Here is a 14,272-nt window from a genome sequence, read left to right on the forward strand (position 1 = left end):
TTGTCTGTCCTAAATCTCCTTTCAGTCAGTTTCACCGGATCTTCCTTGATTCTAGTGTTTTGAGGGGGAGAATAACTCCCTGTTCTTTTTTTCCCACCTAAAGAATCTCAAACCTTCTAGCCTTTTCTCATAGGGAAAGTATTCAAGCTACTTGATCATTTTTATTGCCCATTCCTCATTTTTCCCTGCTCTATTAATGTCCTTTTTTTCAAACATGGAGACCACATAAAAACAGCCAGAGTAAACACCACAGAACACATAATTAAAATTAGAAATTCACAATTTATTTCAAATAAACAATTTCAGGAGGGGAAAATTTAAAGGGCTCTTTCCTTTGCCCTCTTCCCCTCCTAATGCCGGAAAAGTGTTGGCAGTTTCTTGAGATTGCTTTCCCCCATATCTCAGTGAGGGACAGAGCAAAGGCAGCCATGATAATGTAGCACTCTGCGTAATAAAAAAAAGCTTCCATAGCAGAAGCTACTACCTGAAAAATTTGGAACAGTCCAGACTTGAGCGAGCACATAAGAGTTTTTCTACAAAAAGTTACTAAAGTGAAGTTGAATTTTGGAAAACAGAAACACAGGTTTAAATGAATCAAGACAGTACAGTAATGGAAAGTCTTCAGTTCTTCCTGTAACACTAGCATGGCATTAGGTGTTAAAAGAACAGTTGTGATTACTGCTACAGAATGAATGCTAGAAGAGTACAAGCATAAAACTGGTTACAGAATTTCTCCCTTATCTGCACAGTCTCTACTGCTGTCTGTATGAAAGCTTTTGACGTATACAGAATTCTACTGGACAGGAGAACTGGATATTACCTACCTACCTTCGGTGTTTACTATCAGGAGTTGGTTATTTGCCTTAGCTTTCTGTACCTCTCTCTTACAAAGAAGGAAGGCAATTCACAAAAGGGAATTTTAAAAGTAAGCCCAACTAAATGAAATAAACATTGCAATCAAAGGTAAGCCAAACCAACGGTCTAACATGCAGAGTGAAGGATGAAAATAGCTGCCAGGTTGGCTTAGGCTAAGCCTGGTGGAACAAGAGGAAGACAAAAGCTCCTAGTAATAGGATGGTAACCCGCAGTGAGGGAAAAGCAGTGCCTACCTAAATACTTGGCTTAGATGCCTTTAATTATAGTCCATTCCATCACAAAATGAAATTTTCTAAGAGGAGGAAATAACGTTTTTATTGTAGGCTCACTTTGCAAAATGTTATCTTTTTATTGAGTGAAGAGAATATATTTCTAGAGGAAAGGCTGTTTTTTGCCAATGATAAAAACTTTTAGATAGCACCCAATCATTGTGCTGTTCTAGAACACGGAAGATAAGAAAAAGAGGTAGGGAATCCACTGATCTCTCAACTCTGGGATGAATCTGTTGATTCCAAATTTAGGAGCAGCTGTGTGGTAAACCTAATTGTGTCTCTTACCTCTCAGCTGAGCAGATTCCTCCTCTCTCTGCAGCCATCTCCCCACAAAGCCTGGAGGATGCATAGGGCCTACACAGGGACCAGAAGGCGAGAATATTCTCCTAAGCAAGCAGAAGCCTGTCCTCAATATGTTGCATTAGGTGATGTGACAATTATATACCACATCTTAATACACAATGTGAGATTGGATCTAAGATAGGAACACTATGCCATGGCAAGTTGTGATTGTGCTACCATAAATTCAACCAGCTGCAAGTATTTGCCAGTTGTAGCAAGTGACATCACTCTTTTGCACTGGATAATTCTGAACAAGAAAGGTGTGTATGCTTTAACTTAGTTAATTTCATGACCAAAACAGCTCAGTCTAAACTTTAAAGTTTCAAGATAAAAAGATGCTCACCTCCCTCAAAGTCTGAACTTTCTGTAAGCAAGCAAGGTCAGGTCAGCATTACAGAGAAAGCTAGGAAGTCAGCAACTTTCCCTGTGAAGGTGGCAATAATTTTGTGCTAGCGCTGAACAGAATGAACGCAAACAGATTCTGTAGTAAGCAGTGTCTCACACACACACACTGAACATTTTCCATTTGCTAAAAGGTTTTGTCTGTTTCTAAGTTTCAAAGCCCAGAAGTGGACTTCATGCAGAGAAATTAAAACATCTAAGTCAGAAAAACAAGCATGATCTCTGTTTTTGACAGAGATATGGATTAAAAGAGAGGCCTGCTGAGGTCATCATGCCATATATGCTACAAGAGTCCAGTGGAATGGGCAAGGGGAAAGGTCAGATGGAACAAGAAACTACAAAGAACAGATGTGTATCTGGGTACAGCTCAGTTTCTCTCTGCTTCTCAAGCTAGCTTTTACTTCTCCCACCCACTTGCTTAATCTGAGGTTAACTGGGAGCAGAGAAGTCATATTAGGACTTGGGGTCTAGAAAACAAGCAGGAGGCGGGTTTTTCAGTTTCCTTGGAGTGCCTGAGGTAGTAGCGGCAGCAGCAGCTGAAAGGGAAGATGACGACATAGCTGATGACCTTCAATAGCTAGGACAAAATCTAAAACGCTAATAAAATAGTTTTCATTGAAAGGCCAGAAAAGCAGGTGTCATAAGCAGAAAATGATGATTCTGGTAAAGCTTTCTAATCCAAACCCCAAAGGTCACAAGCAATGCACCTAGAAAATCTCAGTGCCACATGCTCTTGTAAACATGGTTGCAAGGAAATTCTCATTTCAAGCCATCAGTCGGAGCAACTTCAGGAAACAGCGGCTCCATCTTCCTTTTCTAAGTAGATTATCAACATAACCAAGTATGTTCTTTATATATTTTATACAGCTATTTTTACACATTTTTAAAAGCTGACCTCTAATATGAAGTGTTGACATTAATACATATTTCAAGAGTTAATAAACCTCTGCCAATAAGCAGCCACCTATGAATCTTAACAGTAGTTATGGACTATTCCCAATATTTTTGGTTACTTTTCAGCTAGCAGTAGAACAGTTTCTAGAACAGGGGTGGATGTTTAGCAATGGGATATATTTATAAGGATCTGACTTTTGCTGGTGTGACTTTATCATGAATTAGCTTTCCCCTGACACAGTAGGAAAGTCTGATTTTGTTATGGTAGTAGACATCAGCTTTGATGTATCATCTTATAGCCACACAAAGAATCAGACTGTGCATGACTGAGTTGCACAGATATGCAAGTTATGGCCCAAACATGGCTTGGTCTACTGCCCTAAACAAAACAACTGTACACTGTTATGCTGCCAAGAAGCAAGGTTATGCTCCCTGAACTCCTCCAAGTATTTTAAATCTGGCAGTAGGTAGCAGCCCAGAGAAACAAAACAAAGCAATAAATCCATGCAGGAGACAACTTCATCTTGATGGACTAGAACATTTCCCATGCTGCCTCGAGCTCTGCCCTATTGCTCTAGCCCAGCCAGAGAAGAAGAGGAGAACCTTTCCACTATTATGCTGACCTTCGGCTACTGCTGATTCTGCTTGGCCCAGGCACTGTTCATCTCATGCACTCACAGGACAAGCAATAAAGAAAGTGCACATAAGAGGTGAAAATAAACCAACAGCTGGACTATTTCACAACCTTCAGTGCAAAGTGAGTTTGGGGATGGGGAAAGAGAAGCAGCCATTAAGTTTACAAACAGCTTATTAAAAAGGAAACACTCCAGTTCTGATTTATTTTTAAAAAGGGGGTTGTGTTGTTCAGGGGTTCATTTTGTATAATTGTACAACTGTTGAAAATTAACAGAAGTTTGTAATGATCTAATACTATTAACAGCCATTCAGGAGGGGGAAAAAATAAAACAAACTCCATTCCAAAACCATCCAAGAGCAGGGGAAGAAAACGTCCCAGGAAAAGATGCCAACTGAATTTCAGCCTCTACCTGCCAAAAATGAAAAAGTGGAAAACAGAAGAAAAAGAGAAGACTAAGCGGTGGTGCTAGCTCGTGTCTGGTGTGCGAGGGGAGGGTGCAGGGATGCCCTCAGCCCTGTTTTATGGAAAAGCAGTGGCCAGTTCCTCTTATCACTCCTCTCGTTGCTCGTTGCTTGCACTGCCATCTTGCTACTTTGCTCTCAGCTCTGTGCCCTGATAGCTCCTGTGGTCTTAGGTGTCATGGAAATCTTTCAGCAGAGTCCTCCTCCTCTGCTCAGCAATGTGCATCTGATTCTCCAGATCCTGGGCAGGAATAAAAGAAATAAAATGGGGTTATTGTTTCTACCAGTTGGGGGAAAACTGATTAACGCTGAGAGAAGTTCTGGAAAGGGGAAAGAGGAGCACTACTCTTCTTTTATTGACAGATGGTGTTTACATGCTGCTGGACACAGGAGGCAACTCCCAGCAGTTTTCACCGTAACATATAAAGACATGAGAAAAACATTAAAAACTACCATCAAACAGTAGGTGAGCATTCACAATCGAAAGAGCCTCTGAAACAGCTCTGTCTGGAGCTTAATTAAATTCATTAATTTCCAGAAGGCCAAAAATGAGGGTGTCAGTCTAATCGCTCCTAGCCTTCCGGAGGAATTTGAAGACCTGGCTCTGCCACCGGGCTTGGGGCCAGGAGGAGAATAGTCATACTTGGGGCTGACTAGTGCCTTGAAGTGCCCCTCCTACGCAATGACTGGATGAGACCACAGCCATCTGGATTTTATTTATATTTACTAGCTTTGTGAAACTGTTTTATAGTGCATTTTATATTGGAATTTTATTATATATTTACTGTCTTTTTATTATTTTGTTGTAAACCGCCCTGAGTCCCTCCGGTGGGAGGAGATAGGCAGTGACAAATTTGATAGATAAATAAAATCTCCATAAGGAAGCTATTTTATAATACAGGGGGTTGCAACCAAAAACATTGCCTATGGGCCATGGTCCCCTTCACTTCCCTCTCATGGAGGGTCATTAAAAGATGTTGCTAGCAGCCTATACTTTATGAGTTGGCACCAGATTCCTGGCAACATACATAAATATTTTTATTTTTATTTGTCAAATGTTTTTCACCACCCATCTCCCCCCTAAGGAGGGACTCTGGGCAGTTTACAATAAAAATAATTTTAAAATTCAATACAAACTATAAATAATACATTAAATATAGATAAAAATAAAGATAAAAATATAAAATGCAATAAAATCCAGATGGCAGTAAGGTCCTACTTCAGTCCGTGAATATGTAAGGGGCCATTCTAGGGCACCAGCCATCCCCAAGAATGACTATTCCCCTCCCCACCCCAGGCGCAATGGCAAAACCAGGTCTTCAGTTTTGAAATGGCAGGTTTTATTTTTATTTTATTTATTTACAATACTTGTACCTGGCTCAAACATGCCTCTTGGCAGTTTACATAAAATGTAACAATATAAAACAGCCCAAGTAAAACACTGGCTTGCACGACCGTCCTTCTAGACCCTAAATCCCGAGTGGCCGTCAGGGGCCCTGTTCCACAAGTGGCCGGGTGTGACCCTATTTTTCAAGTTGGGCTCCCGAGAACAGTTGGGAGTGTTGCTATTGTGCCAGCCTCCCTGCTGCATAGCAACCTCCCTGCCTGAGCTGCTCAAGGCCATCGGGTCTGGCAGTGGAGTTCCCCAGATTCATGATTTTGGGGGACTTCAACCTGCCATCCCTGGGGCGGGCCTCGGAGATAGCTCGGGAGTTCATGGCCACCATGGCAATCATGGGCCTGTCCCAGATTATTCGGGACCCGACTTGAGACAGCGGCCTCGCTCCAGACTTGGTTTTCTTGTCGGAGCAGTGGCAATGTGATCTGAGGGGAGAGCTAAATCTGTCCTCTTTGTCATGATCAGATCACACCCTGGTGACCTTGAGATTCGCCTATGCTGCCCCCCTCCGCAGGGAGGCGGGACCCATTCGATTGGTCTGCCCCCGGTGACTGATGGACACGGTAGGGTTTCAGAGGGAGCTGGGGGTTATACCTGAGGATCTGCTGCTCGGTCCAGCGGAGGTTCTGGCTACTGCCTGTAATATGGTGATGGCCAGGGCCTTGGACAGGATCGTGCCTCTGTGGCTTCTCTTGCCAGCCCAAACCCGACACTCCCCGTAGTTTACGGAGGAGCTGAGGGTCTTGAAGAGGGTTAAGAGACGCCTAGAGCGCCTCTGGAGGAAGACAAAGACCAAATCTGACCGAACACAAGCTAGAGCTGCTTTTAAGGCCTACCTTGTGGCGATAAGAGCGGCAAAGCATCAGTACTTCTCCGCTCTTATTGCGTCTGCAGAATGCCACCCGGAGGCCCTGTTTAAGATTACCCAATCCCTTTTGCGGAAAGGGGAGTCAGAAATCCATCTACAGGGCCGTGCGGAGGAATTTATCCTGCATTTGCAAGATAAAATCGCTCGGATTAGCTCTAAGTTGGACTCCAAGCATGAGACAGGGTCTGTGGAGATGCCTGGGGAACGTACTTACCCAGTTATCTGGGAACAGTTTGATCCTGTTGGACCTGAGGAAGTGGACAGGATCCTCCAGACTGTAAATGCCACCACCTGCCAATTAGATCCATGTCCCTCCTGGCTGGTGAAAGCAGCTCGGGAGGTGACATGTGGCTGGGTCCAGGCATTGGTAAACACATGCTTGAGAGAGGGGTTGTTCCCAGCAGCCTTTAAGGAACCGCTGGTGCGCCCCCTCCTCAAGAAACCATCGCTGGACCCTACTATACTGGACAATTTTCGCCCAGTCTCCCACCTCCCCTATTTGGGGAAGGTGGTTGAGAAAGTGGTGGCGTTGCAGCTCCAGAGGATTCTGGATGGAATGGATTATCTAGACCCCTTTCAGTCAGGTTTCAGGCCCGGTTATGGGATGGAAACAGCACTGGTCGCACCTATGGATGATCTCTGGCGGGAGTGGGATGGAGGCAGTGCATCCATCCTTGCTCTTCTTGACCTCTCAGCAGCTTTCAATACCATCAATCATGGTATCCTTTTGGGTCCGCTCAGGGAGTTGGGGGTGGGTGGCATGGTTCTGCGCTGGTTCACCTCCTTTCTCCAGGGCCGGTCCCAATCGGTGTTGATAGGGAGTGAGAGGTCCAGCCCGCGGCCCCTTCTCTGTGGGGTGCCACAGGGCTTGGTACTCTCTCCGCTCCTTTTTAACATCCACATGAAACCACTGGGTGAGATCATCTGTCACTCCGGGGTGAGGTGTCATCAGTATGCTGATGATACTCAATTATACATCTCCATCCCGGGTAAAGTAAGTGATGCCGTGACTACCCTCTCTGAGTGTCTGGGGGCTGTTGGGGTCTGGATGGGGGACAACAGGCTGCAGCTGAACCCTGGTAAGACAGAGTGGCTGTGGATTAATGGCTCCTCAGTATCTGGGAAACTGTCATCTTTAGTTCTGGATGGGGTCTCACTGCCCCAGAGAGATCCGATGCGGAACTTGGGGGTCCTCTTGGACTCACGACTCCTGCTTGAAGAGCAGGTGGCAGTTGTGGCCAGGAGGGCCTTTGCGCAACTTCATGTTGTGCGCCAGTTACGCCCTTTCCTGGACCGAGAGCCCTTTGAACAGTCACTCATGCCCTGGTTATCTCCCATATAGACTACTGTAATGCGCTCTACATGGGGCTACCCTTGAAGAATATCCAGAAGCTATAGCTGGTCCAGAATGCAGCTGCGCAAGCAATCTTAAGTGCCCCAAGGGCGCCACATGTAACACCTTTCCTGCGCAAGCTGCACTGAGTTCCAGTCTGCTTCCAGGTCCAATTCAAGGTGTTAGTTATGACCTTTAAAGCCCTACATGGCATGGGACCAGGACACCTGAGGGACCGTCTCATCCCTATCACATTGACCCGTCCCACCCGGGCATCCAGAGAGGGCATGCTATGGACTCCTTCTGTTAAAGAGTTCCATCTGATGGAGTCATGGAAGCATGCCTTCTCCGCGGTAGCCCCTGCCCTTTGGAACACTCTCCCCCCAGAGGTGAGAGACCCCTTCACTCCTGGACTTCTGCAAACAATTAAAGACCTGGTTTTGTCACCATGCCTGGGGCGGAAGGGAGAATAGTCACTCCTGGGGATGGCTAGTTCCCTAGAATGCCCCCGTTTTGCTTGTGGGTTTATAGAGAACTTTTAGCATCTGGTTTCCATCATATTTATATTTTATTATGTATTGTATTTATTCTATAGTTTTATATTGCATTGTTTTAATTGTATCTTATTGTAAACTGCCAAGAGTACCTCCTTGGGGGGAGATGGGCGGTGATAAATTTGATTAATAATAGTAGTAAATGCTCACTCAACTTATGGAAGGCTAGAAGGGAAGGTGCCAGGCAACTCTCAGAAGGCAAGGCGTTTCAAGGAAGAAAGCCACCAATGAGATGGAGTGCCTTTGGGCCCATGCCTCTCTGAATTCTTACAGGGATGATATCCTCAGCATCTTCTCTATGCACACAGGCACAGATCAGGCAAATTCTATCTGGAAGAGACAGTCCCTAAAGTACCCTAGAACCAAGTCATGCAGGACTTTAACGGTCAAAAATAACACTCTGAATTGGACCCGAATGCCCTCAGCAATCAATGCAATGCCTGAACAACAGATAAAATACTAGCTTAGTGACATCACCCACCAAAATCTTGGTTACCATGCTTTCTTACCATCTGAATCATTTTAAAAGGCAGTCCCACATAAAGGACATTACATGCATCTATTTATGTGATGATGGAGGCACGAGGCAATGTTACTAGTACATCTTAGTCCAAAAAAAGGCCAAAACTGTTATCCCAGCTCAGACGGACAAAGCTGCCCCTAGCGACAGCTTTTACTTGCTGTTCCAGGAGGAACTGTGAACCCAGGAATCCCCTATCCCACGTTGTGAACCAGCTGTTTTGAGGGGAGCAGGATGATGCTGTGCAGCGCTACAGCCTGAACTATCATAAAATCAGAAACAGCAACTTTGTTTTGCTGGGACTGAGTGTGACTTTTTTTCTATCCAAATCTTCACAAGCTCCAGACAACAGGTTAAGACTCCCAAAGCATCTCTAGTTCGCCCTAGGGTGGTGATCTAGAATATCATAACCAATCTGAAGATTGGTTTACTTTACTCAAAACCAGTGTATGACCTCTCTATTCATACAAATGTTAGAACAGTGGAGAAAGAGCTAATCCCTGTTGTACCCTGTGCTGGAGCACCTCCAGATTTGACTGCTTCTCATGACTACTGACTGGAAACATCCACCGAGGCAGGAGTGGAACCGTCATTAGAGCCGATTCCCAGACCCCATGGGTAGCTCAGTAAGATTCTGTGGCTGATCGTTTCAAAGGCTGCTGTGAGGTCTAACAGGGCAGAGAGGAGCGGACTCCTACCCTTGAGGTCCTGACACAGGTCATCCATCACAGCAACCAATGCTCTTTCCATCCCCAGGCAGGTCTGAACACTGAATGAAAAGGATCTAGATTAGTTTATTCCACTGGGGCCCTCTGCAGCTGAGTTGCCCTCACCTTCTCTACAGCTTTCCCCCAAAGGGGAGGTTAGAAACTTGGCAATAGTTCTCAAACAAAGCTGGACTGAGAAATAGCTTCTCAGACAGAGGATGCCTCTTTAAAGGCTGGCAGCATCATGCCATTACTCAAAGAAGCATTGGCCCAAAACAATCAGGGTGGACATGGATCCAAATCAAAGATAGTGGCATTCGTCATGCAGAGAACGCTATCCACTTTCTTGATTCCACAAACTCAGACGCAAGTGATGTCTAAGTAGAGTTTATTATTGATTAGCCATTAGGCCATATCAAATGTCTAAGTAAAAACGAGCAACTTTATCCTCTAAGAATCTGGCAAATGTGTCACGGTAGCCAGTTGATACAGTAACTCCATCATTTCTCTCTACAAGGAGCAGGTTATGAACAGAGCTGCTAAGTAAGAAACTATAGACGCAGCAAGGGTGGAGAAGTCAGCCTTCTTTATCACCCAAATATTGGGTGGAGGATCACAGTCAATCACATTCACATTCAATAACTCCTTGTTTTTCACCACTGACGCTCAAGACGTCTCTTCACTTTAAAAATGGGAACTCACCTTTTAAGTACCAATTATCTGGACTCAATCATGCTTCAACAATCATACTGACAGACATATAATACTGGACCTAAATGGCAATTTTCACAGAAGCTTGAAGTTAATTTTCAATTAATTAAAAAAAATCCCGAACACAACTTTTCTAGCCTTCATGGTTGCCAAGATTAACTCCAAATGGTGCTGGAAGATTTCTGTTAGCTTGTCAGATTTTGTCATGAAAAAGACTCCAAAAGGAGCAGTAGTGGTTTCTCCTCCAGTTTTGACACCAATTTCTCTTGAGACTTCTGGGTAAAAAATGAGCTCATGAATGAGAAAAAGGGATTGAACAAAGTTTGTTACTCACTCCTCTGTCATAACTGTCTGCTCTTTCCACCTTCCATGAGAGATTTTCAATCTCTGCTTCAAGTTGAGCCTGTTGGTATTCAAACTGAAAATAAACAAAATAGCATGAAAAAACAGGGCTGACCCAGGAAAGGCTCTATCTTTGTGTCTCAGCAAATTTGCTGCACTGATTAAAAATACATTGTCTGCATCTACAGCAGCAAGTATTTCAAATTAAGGAAAAACTGCAGCCACTTCAATGAGTGTAAACAGTCATAACAGCTTGAGCAACACAAAGGAGTATGAATTTAAGGATGGACAAATCCCAGATTGTAACTGACTAGACCTGGGTATATTTGTTCTTCATTATTTATACCCTATCTATCATTAAAGCTTATAAGAACTTTCAATTATTGAAAGCTTGGTTGAAAACAGCAGCAGAATTACGACGTGTTAGTAATAAATACTTAACATTTTCTATGATATCCATCATACCTATGACAGATCATTTGTCCATTAACATGCTATTTAACACACACAGACAACCCAAGACAAAAAACAAAAGCCCTTACTATGTAATTTATTAAATTTATTACAATTGTATTTTTTCTTCCCCTGCCAAGCTTGGAATGTTTTGCCTGTTGCTTCCAAGGGTCCCCATCCCACCTCTGTAGAATCGAAATGTTCAGCTTCACCAACTGGAATCTACCATGTGATTTTGGGCTATTCTTAGATATGGACAAGCCATCCAGGGTTTCTATAGTCCCAACTTTTTTTCATTCTAAGAATTTCAGTTATCATTCAGTACAGAGAACTACAGTCTTACCAATTTCTTCCTGGGACCAGATTCCATGTAGTAGGCGTATGGATACGTATACTGTAGTGTATAACGACACTGCAATTTTAAAAAAGGAAAAAAGATCACAGGTTGTTTCTATGAGTTAGGCCAACAGAGATACCTGCTGCTCTTCTCCATATTTCAGGGACATCAGTCCACATGTATTATTATATGAAAAAGCAGTCCCTGTGAGCAGCTGCATCCATCTACCGTACTGTGATACACAGGACAAAGTGGGAACTTGTAGTAAGTTATATTCATGAAAGTAGCAGAGTTACACAGCTCATTCTTTCTTTCCAGGGTTTGCAGTAGTAGCCCCAAGAACTTCAAAAGGAAGTACAGAATGTGCTCCTACATCCCAAATCTCAACCAATCCCAATTTAATCCACTTCTCAGCTGTATGTCCAGTTCAGAGTACTGAGAAACACAATGTAACTCCTTTGTTAATATTCAATGCACCTAGTTGCCATTTAAGGTCAGGGTTAGTATTCCATAGCTATATAACCGATGAACACAGCAATATAGCCCAATCGACCCTCCTCTGGTATTTTGACAAAGCTGAGTTACAGATAGTAGCCACGCACCTTGGCTAGTAGTTTAGCTGCATTCTGTAGATACTGCCAGTCTATCCACGTTCCCAAGTTGTTCATCACTCTCTCTTGGATCTTTTCTTGAATTCTCTGGTACGTCTGCGCCTCCAACTGTAAACTCTTGTTGTGGTTTTCCCACTTCAAAATGGAGAAAGGGAGTACACAACTAAATGAAAAAGTTTATTGGAAAAGCAAGCAAAAAACCAAGCTGGGATCCAACAGAATAGAACATCTTTCCATACCAAGCACTTCTAGTACAGATGGGATATGTTATGCTAGAAAAAAAGCATACCAGTCACCTTCTAAAAACAAACTGTTTTTTGTCAGTGGGCTCCAGAAAAGACAAGGCATTCATTCATACTAGCGTTCCCACTTGGTATGTCGGTATGATTGGCTAGTTCAGTCACAAAGCTGGAAAGCAAAGGTCAACCCAAATAGGAAGCATACAGTTATAAGCAGCAGCCTCATTCCTATATTCCGGTTCCTTCCCTCACTGCTCCAGATGCTCCTATATGATACTGATCTTCCCACCCACATTTATAGTTCTTCAGGTGTAATAATCTGGGTGTTGTTTGTTGGAGAGGATGTGTTCTGGTCGCTGGGGAATTCCTGGAAGCTTGGCATTCAGACAAATCAATCATCAATAGACACCTAAACCACATTTACACACCATCCAAAAGAGACAATAAAAAAGCTAAGAAGGAAACAAAAAGGCCAGAACACATCCTCTCCAGCAGCCAACTCCCAGATAAGCAGGGATTAACACTAGGCAAACAATCAAGCAGAAAACAACAGCCTAATCAAGGAGCTACCAAGGGGAAAACCACGCCCCCACCAACACTGGCAGGGCAAGCCACTGTATACAAACAGGCAGCAAACCCCACTCCCTTCTAGCAGTGAATATGTTGCCTAGTCAGGTAACAAAATGTCTGCGAGCAAGCAACCAAGCTCAGAGAGTATCAAGGGCTCCACAATACTATTATTTGATTGAGAAAAAGCTACTTTCTTATTCTAGTTCTTGCATTTGTGCTCTTCCGCTGTTCCATCTGTGCTTTTCCACCGTTAGACACACTCAGTTACATTATAAATTCTTAGAATTAACAACTAAATTGTGTTAGGAAGGTGATATTTGCTCAGGCTACTAGATGGCTACTAATCGTTCCATTCCACAGCATCCATTTGTATTCCTCCGCATGTTCCTTCCTGTTATTAAGCAATTCTGCATGCAGTCTGGAGAGCTAAGTGTATCTTGTCCCCATGAATGGCCATTGTTAATATCAGCAGCAGCCCCTCACTATAATAAAACAGCATACCCCCTTTCTTTATTTTAAATGTTCTATATTTTAAAGATGCTACATGGGCTACCAGGGCAAGAGTTGCTGAAAAACAGCATATCTAACAAAGATGGTTATTTTCCTTTCAAGGGAAGACCTACAGCTCTGTGATGAGGCACTGTGCCTTCCGTTAAAGCAGGCCTGCACAACATGCAGCCCTCCAAGCAGACTTGTGGGGCCCACCAGCATTTTTTAAAACGCCAATGAATTAGCTGCTGCTGCCCTGAAAGATGCGCCAAACGCCTCCAACACCTCCAGGCCTCACCGCTGCCCGCCAAACAGCTGATCAGTGAGCCAGGTATTCCTTTATGGACCACATTTATTTTTATCACAATTTTTTCCCCTCTACAAGTTGTGTAGGCGTGCATTAAAGACAAATCTGGAATTAACAGCTGGAGTTTCAGAAGACTTGAGGTATGAAAATTACAGGCGGGGGGGGGGGGGAACCTCCACACTGCTAGCCTCAACTGATCATACTTCAGTTAGTTAGGTGTGAGAATCACCCTAGCCAAAACTAATGCTGCAAAAACCCATGCAGGTTTGCTTAGCAAGTGCAAGACTCCATAAACTGGAGAGAGAGGGGGGGGAGGGGGAAGAGGGGAGGAGGGGGGCATGAAATCCAATGGGGGGTTGGGTTGCTGACGAGGCTGTTCCTATTAACAGAGCTAGGTGAGAGACTATTCAATTGGCTCTTGCAGCATCCCCCCTTATTTTGGAGTAATTGAGAGGGCATCCACGAGAAAGAAAAAAAAAGTAGGAACAATCAGCTCACACAGCACTGAATTTCATCCATATATCTTGCTTATAAGGGCAGAATCTAGATATTCACAGTTTCAAAACATTTTACACATACGTGGATACAGAAAACAGTTTAAGCTGTTTACAACATATCTGGTGCAGGGAATACAAATCTGCAAGACAGCAAATGTATTTTTATGGAAGGCAACATTTGAAAAGAAGCAATCCAGTGTCAAAAGTTTAGAACTGGCTATTTATGCTGGATCCCATAAAGAAAACTCCTATTGCAATAGAGGCAAGAATTTTCTAGGAAGAAATTTGCCTCTGGAAGAGTAACCTTAAGGATTCAGAATTTTGGATTCTGAAACTGTGACCGCAGAATGTTTTGCTTGATTAATGGCTTATCACGTAGTCTTGTCAACATGAGTCTTTGCACAAGGCAGGAATGATTGAAAAGTTTATAGTTAGCTCTGGCTACGAAGAC

At 43.6% G+C, this 14,272-nt stretch overlaps 1 protein-coding gene across 2 annotated transcripts in view; it reads right to left on the bottom strand.

The window, feature by feature from the left end:
- Positions 1–262: 262 nt before the first annotated feature.
- Positions 263–14,272, bottom strand: part of ARIH2 (ariadne RBR E3 ubiquitin protein ligase 2) — a 55,396-nt gene continuing 41,386 nt past the window's right edge. For both annotated transcript variants that reach the window (XM_063291474.1, XM_063291473.1), the window contains exons 12-15: positions 11,711–11,854; positions 11,115–11,183; positions 10,311–10,394; positions 263–4,125 (exon numbers count right to left, since the gene is read on the bottom strand). In XM_063291474.1, coding sequence (XP_063147544.1) covers positions 4,054–4,125; positions 10,311–10,394; positions 11,115–11,183; positions 11,711–11,854 — 369 coding nt within the window. In that variant the 3' untranslated portion in view covers positions 263–4,053. The remainder of the gene's footprint in view (positions 4,126–10,310; positions 10,395–11,114; positions 11,184–11,710; positions 11,855–14,272) is intronic.

This window comes from Candoia aspera, chromosome 2, assembly GCF_035149785.1.
Source record: "Candoia aspera isolate rCanAsp1 chromosome 2, rCanAsp1.hap2, whole genome shotgun sequence".
In the NCBI taxonomy this organism is placed as follows: domain Eukaryota; kingdom Metazoa; phylum Chordata; class Lepidosauria; order Squamata; family Boidae; genus Candoia; species Candoia aspera.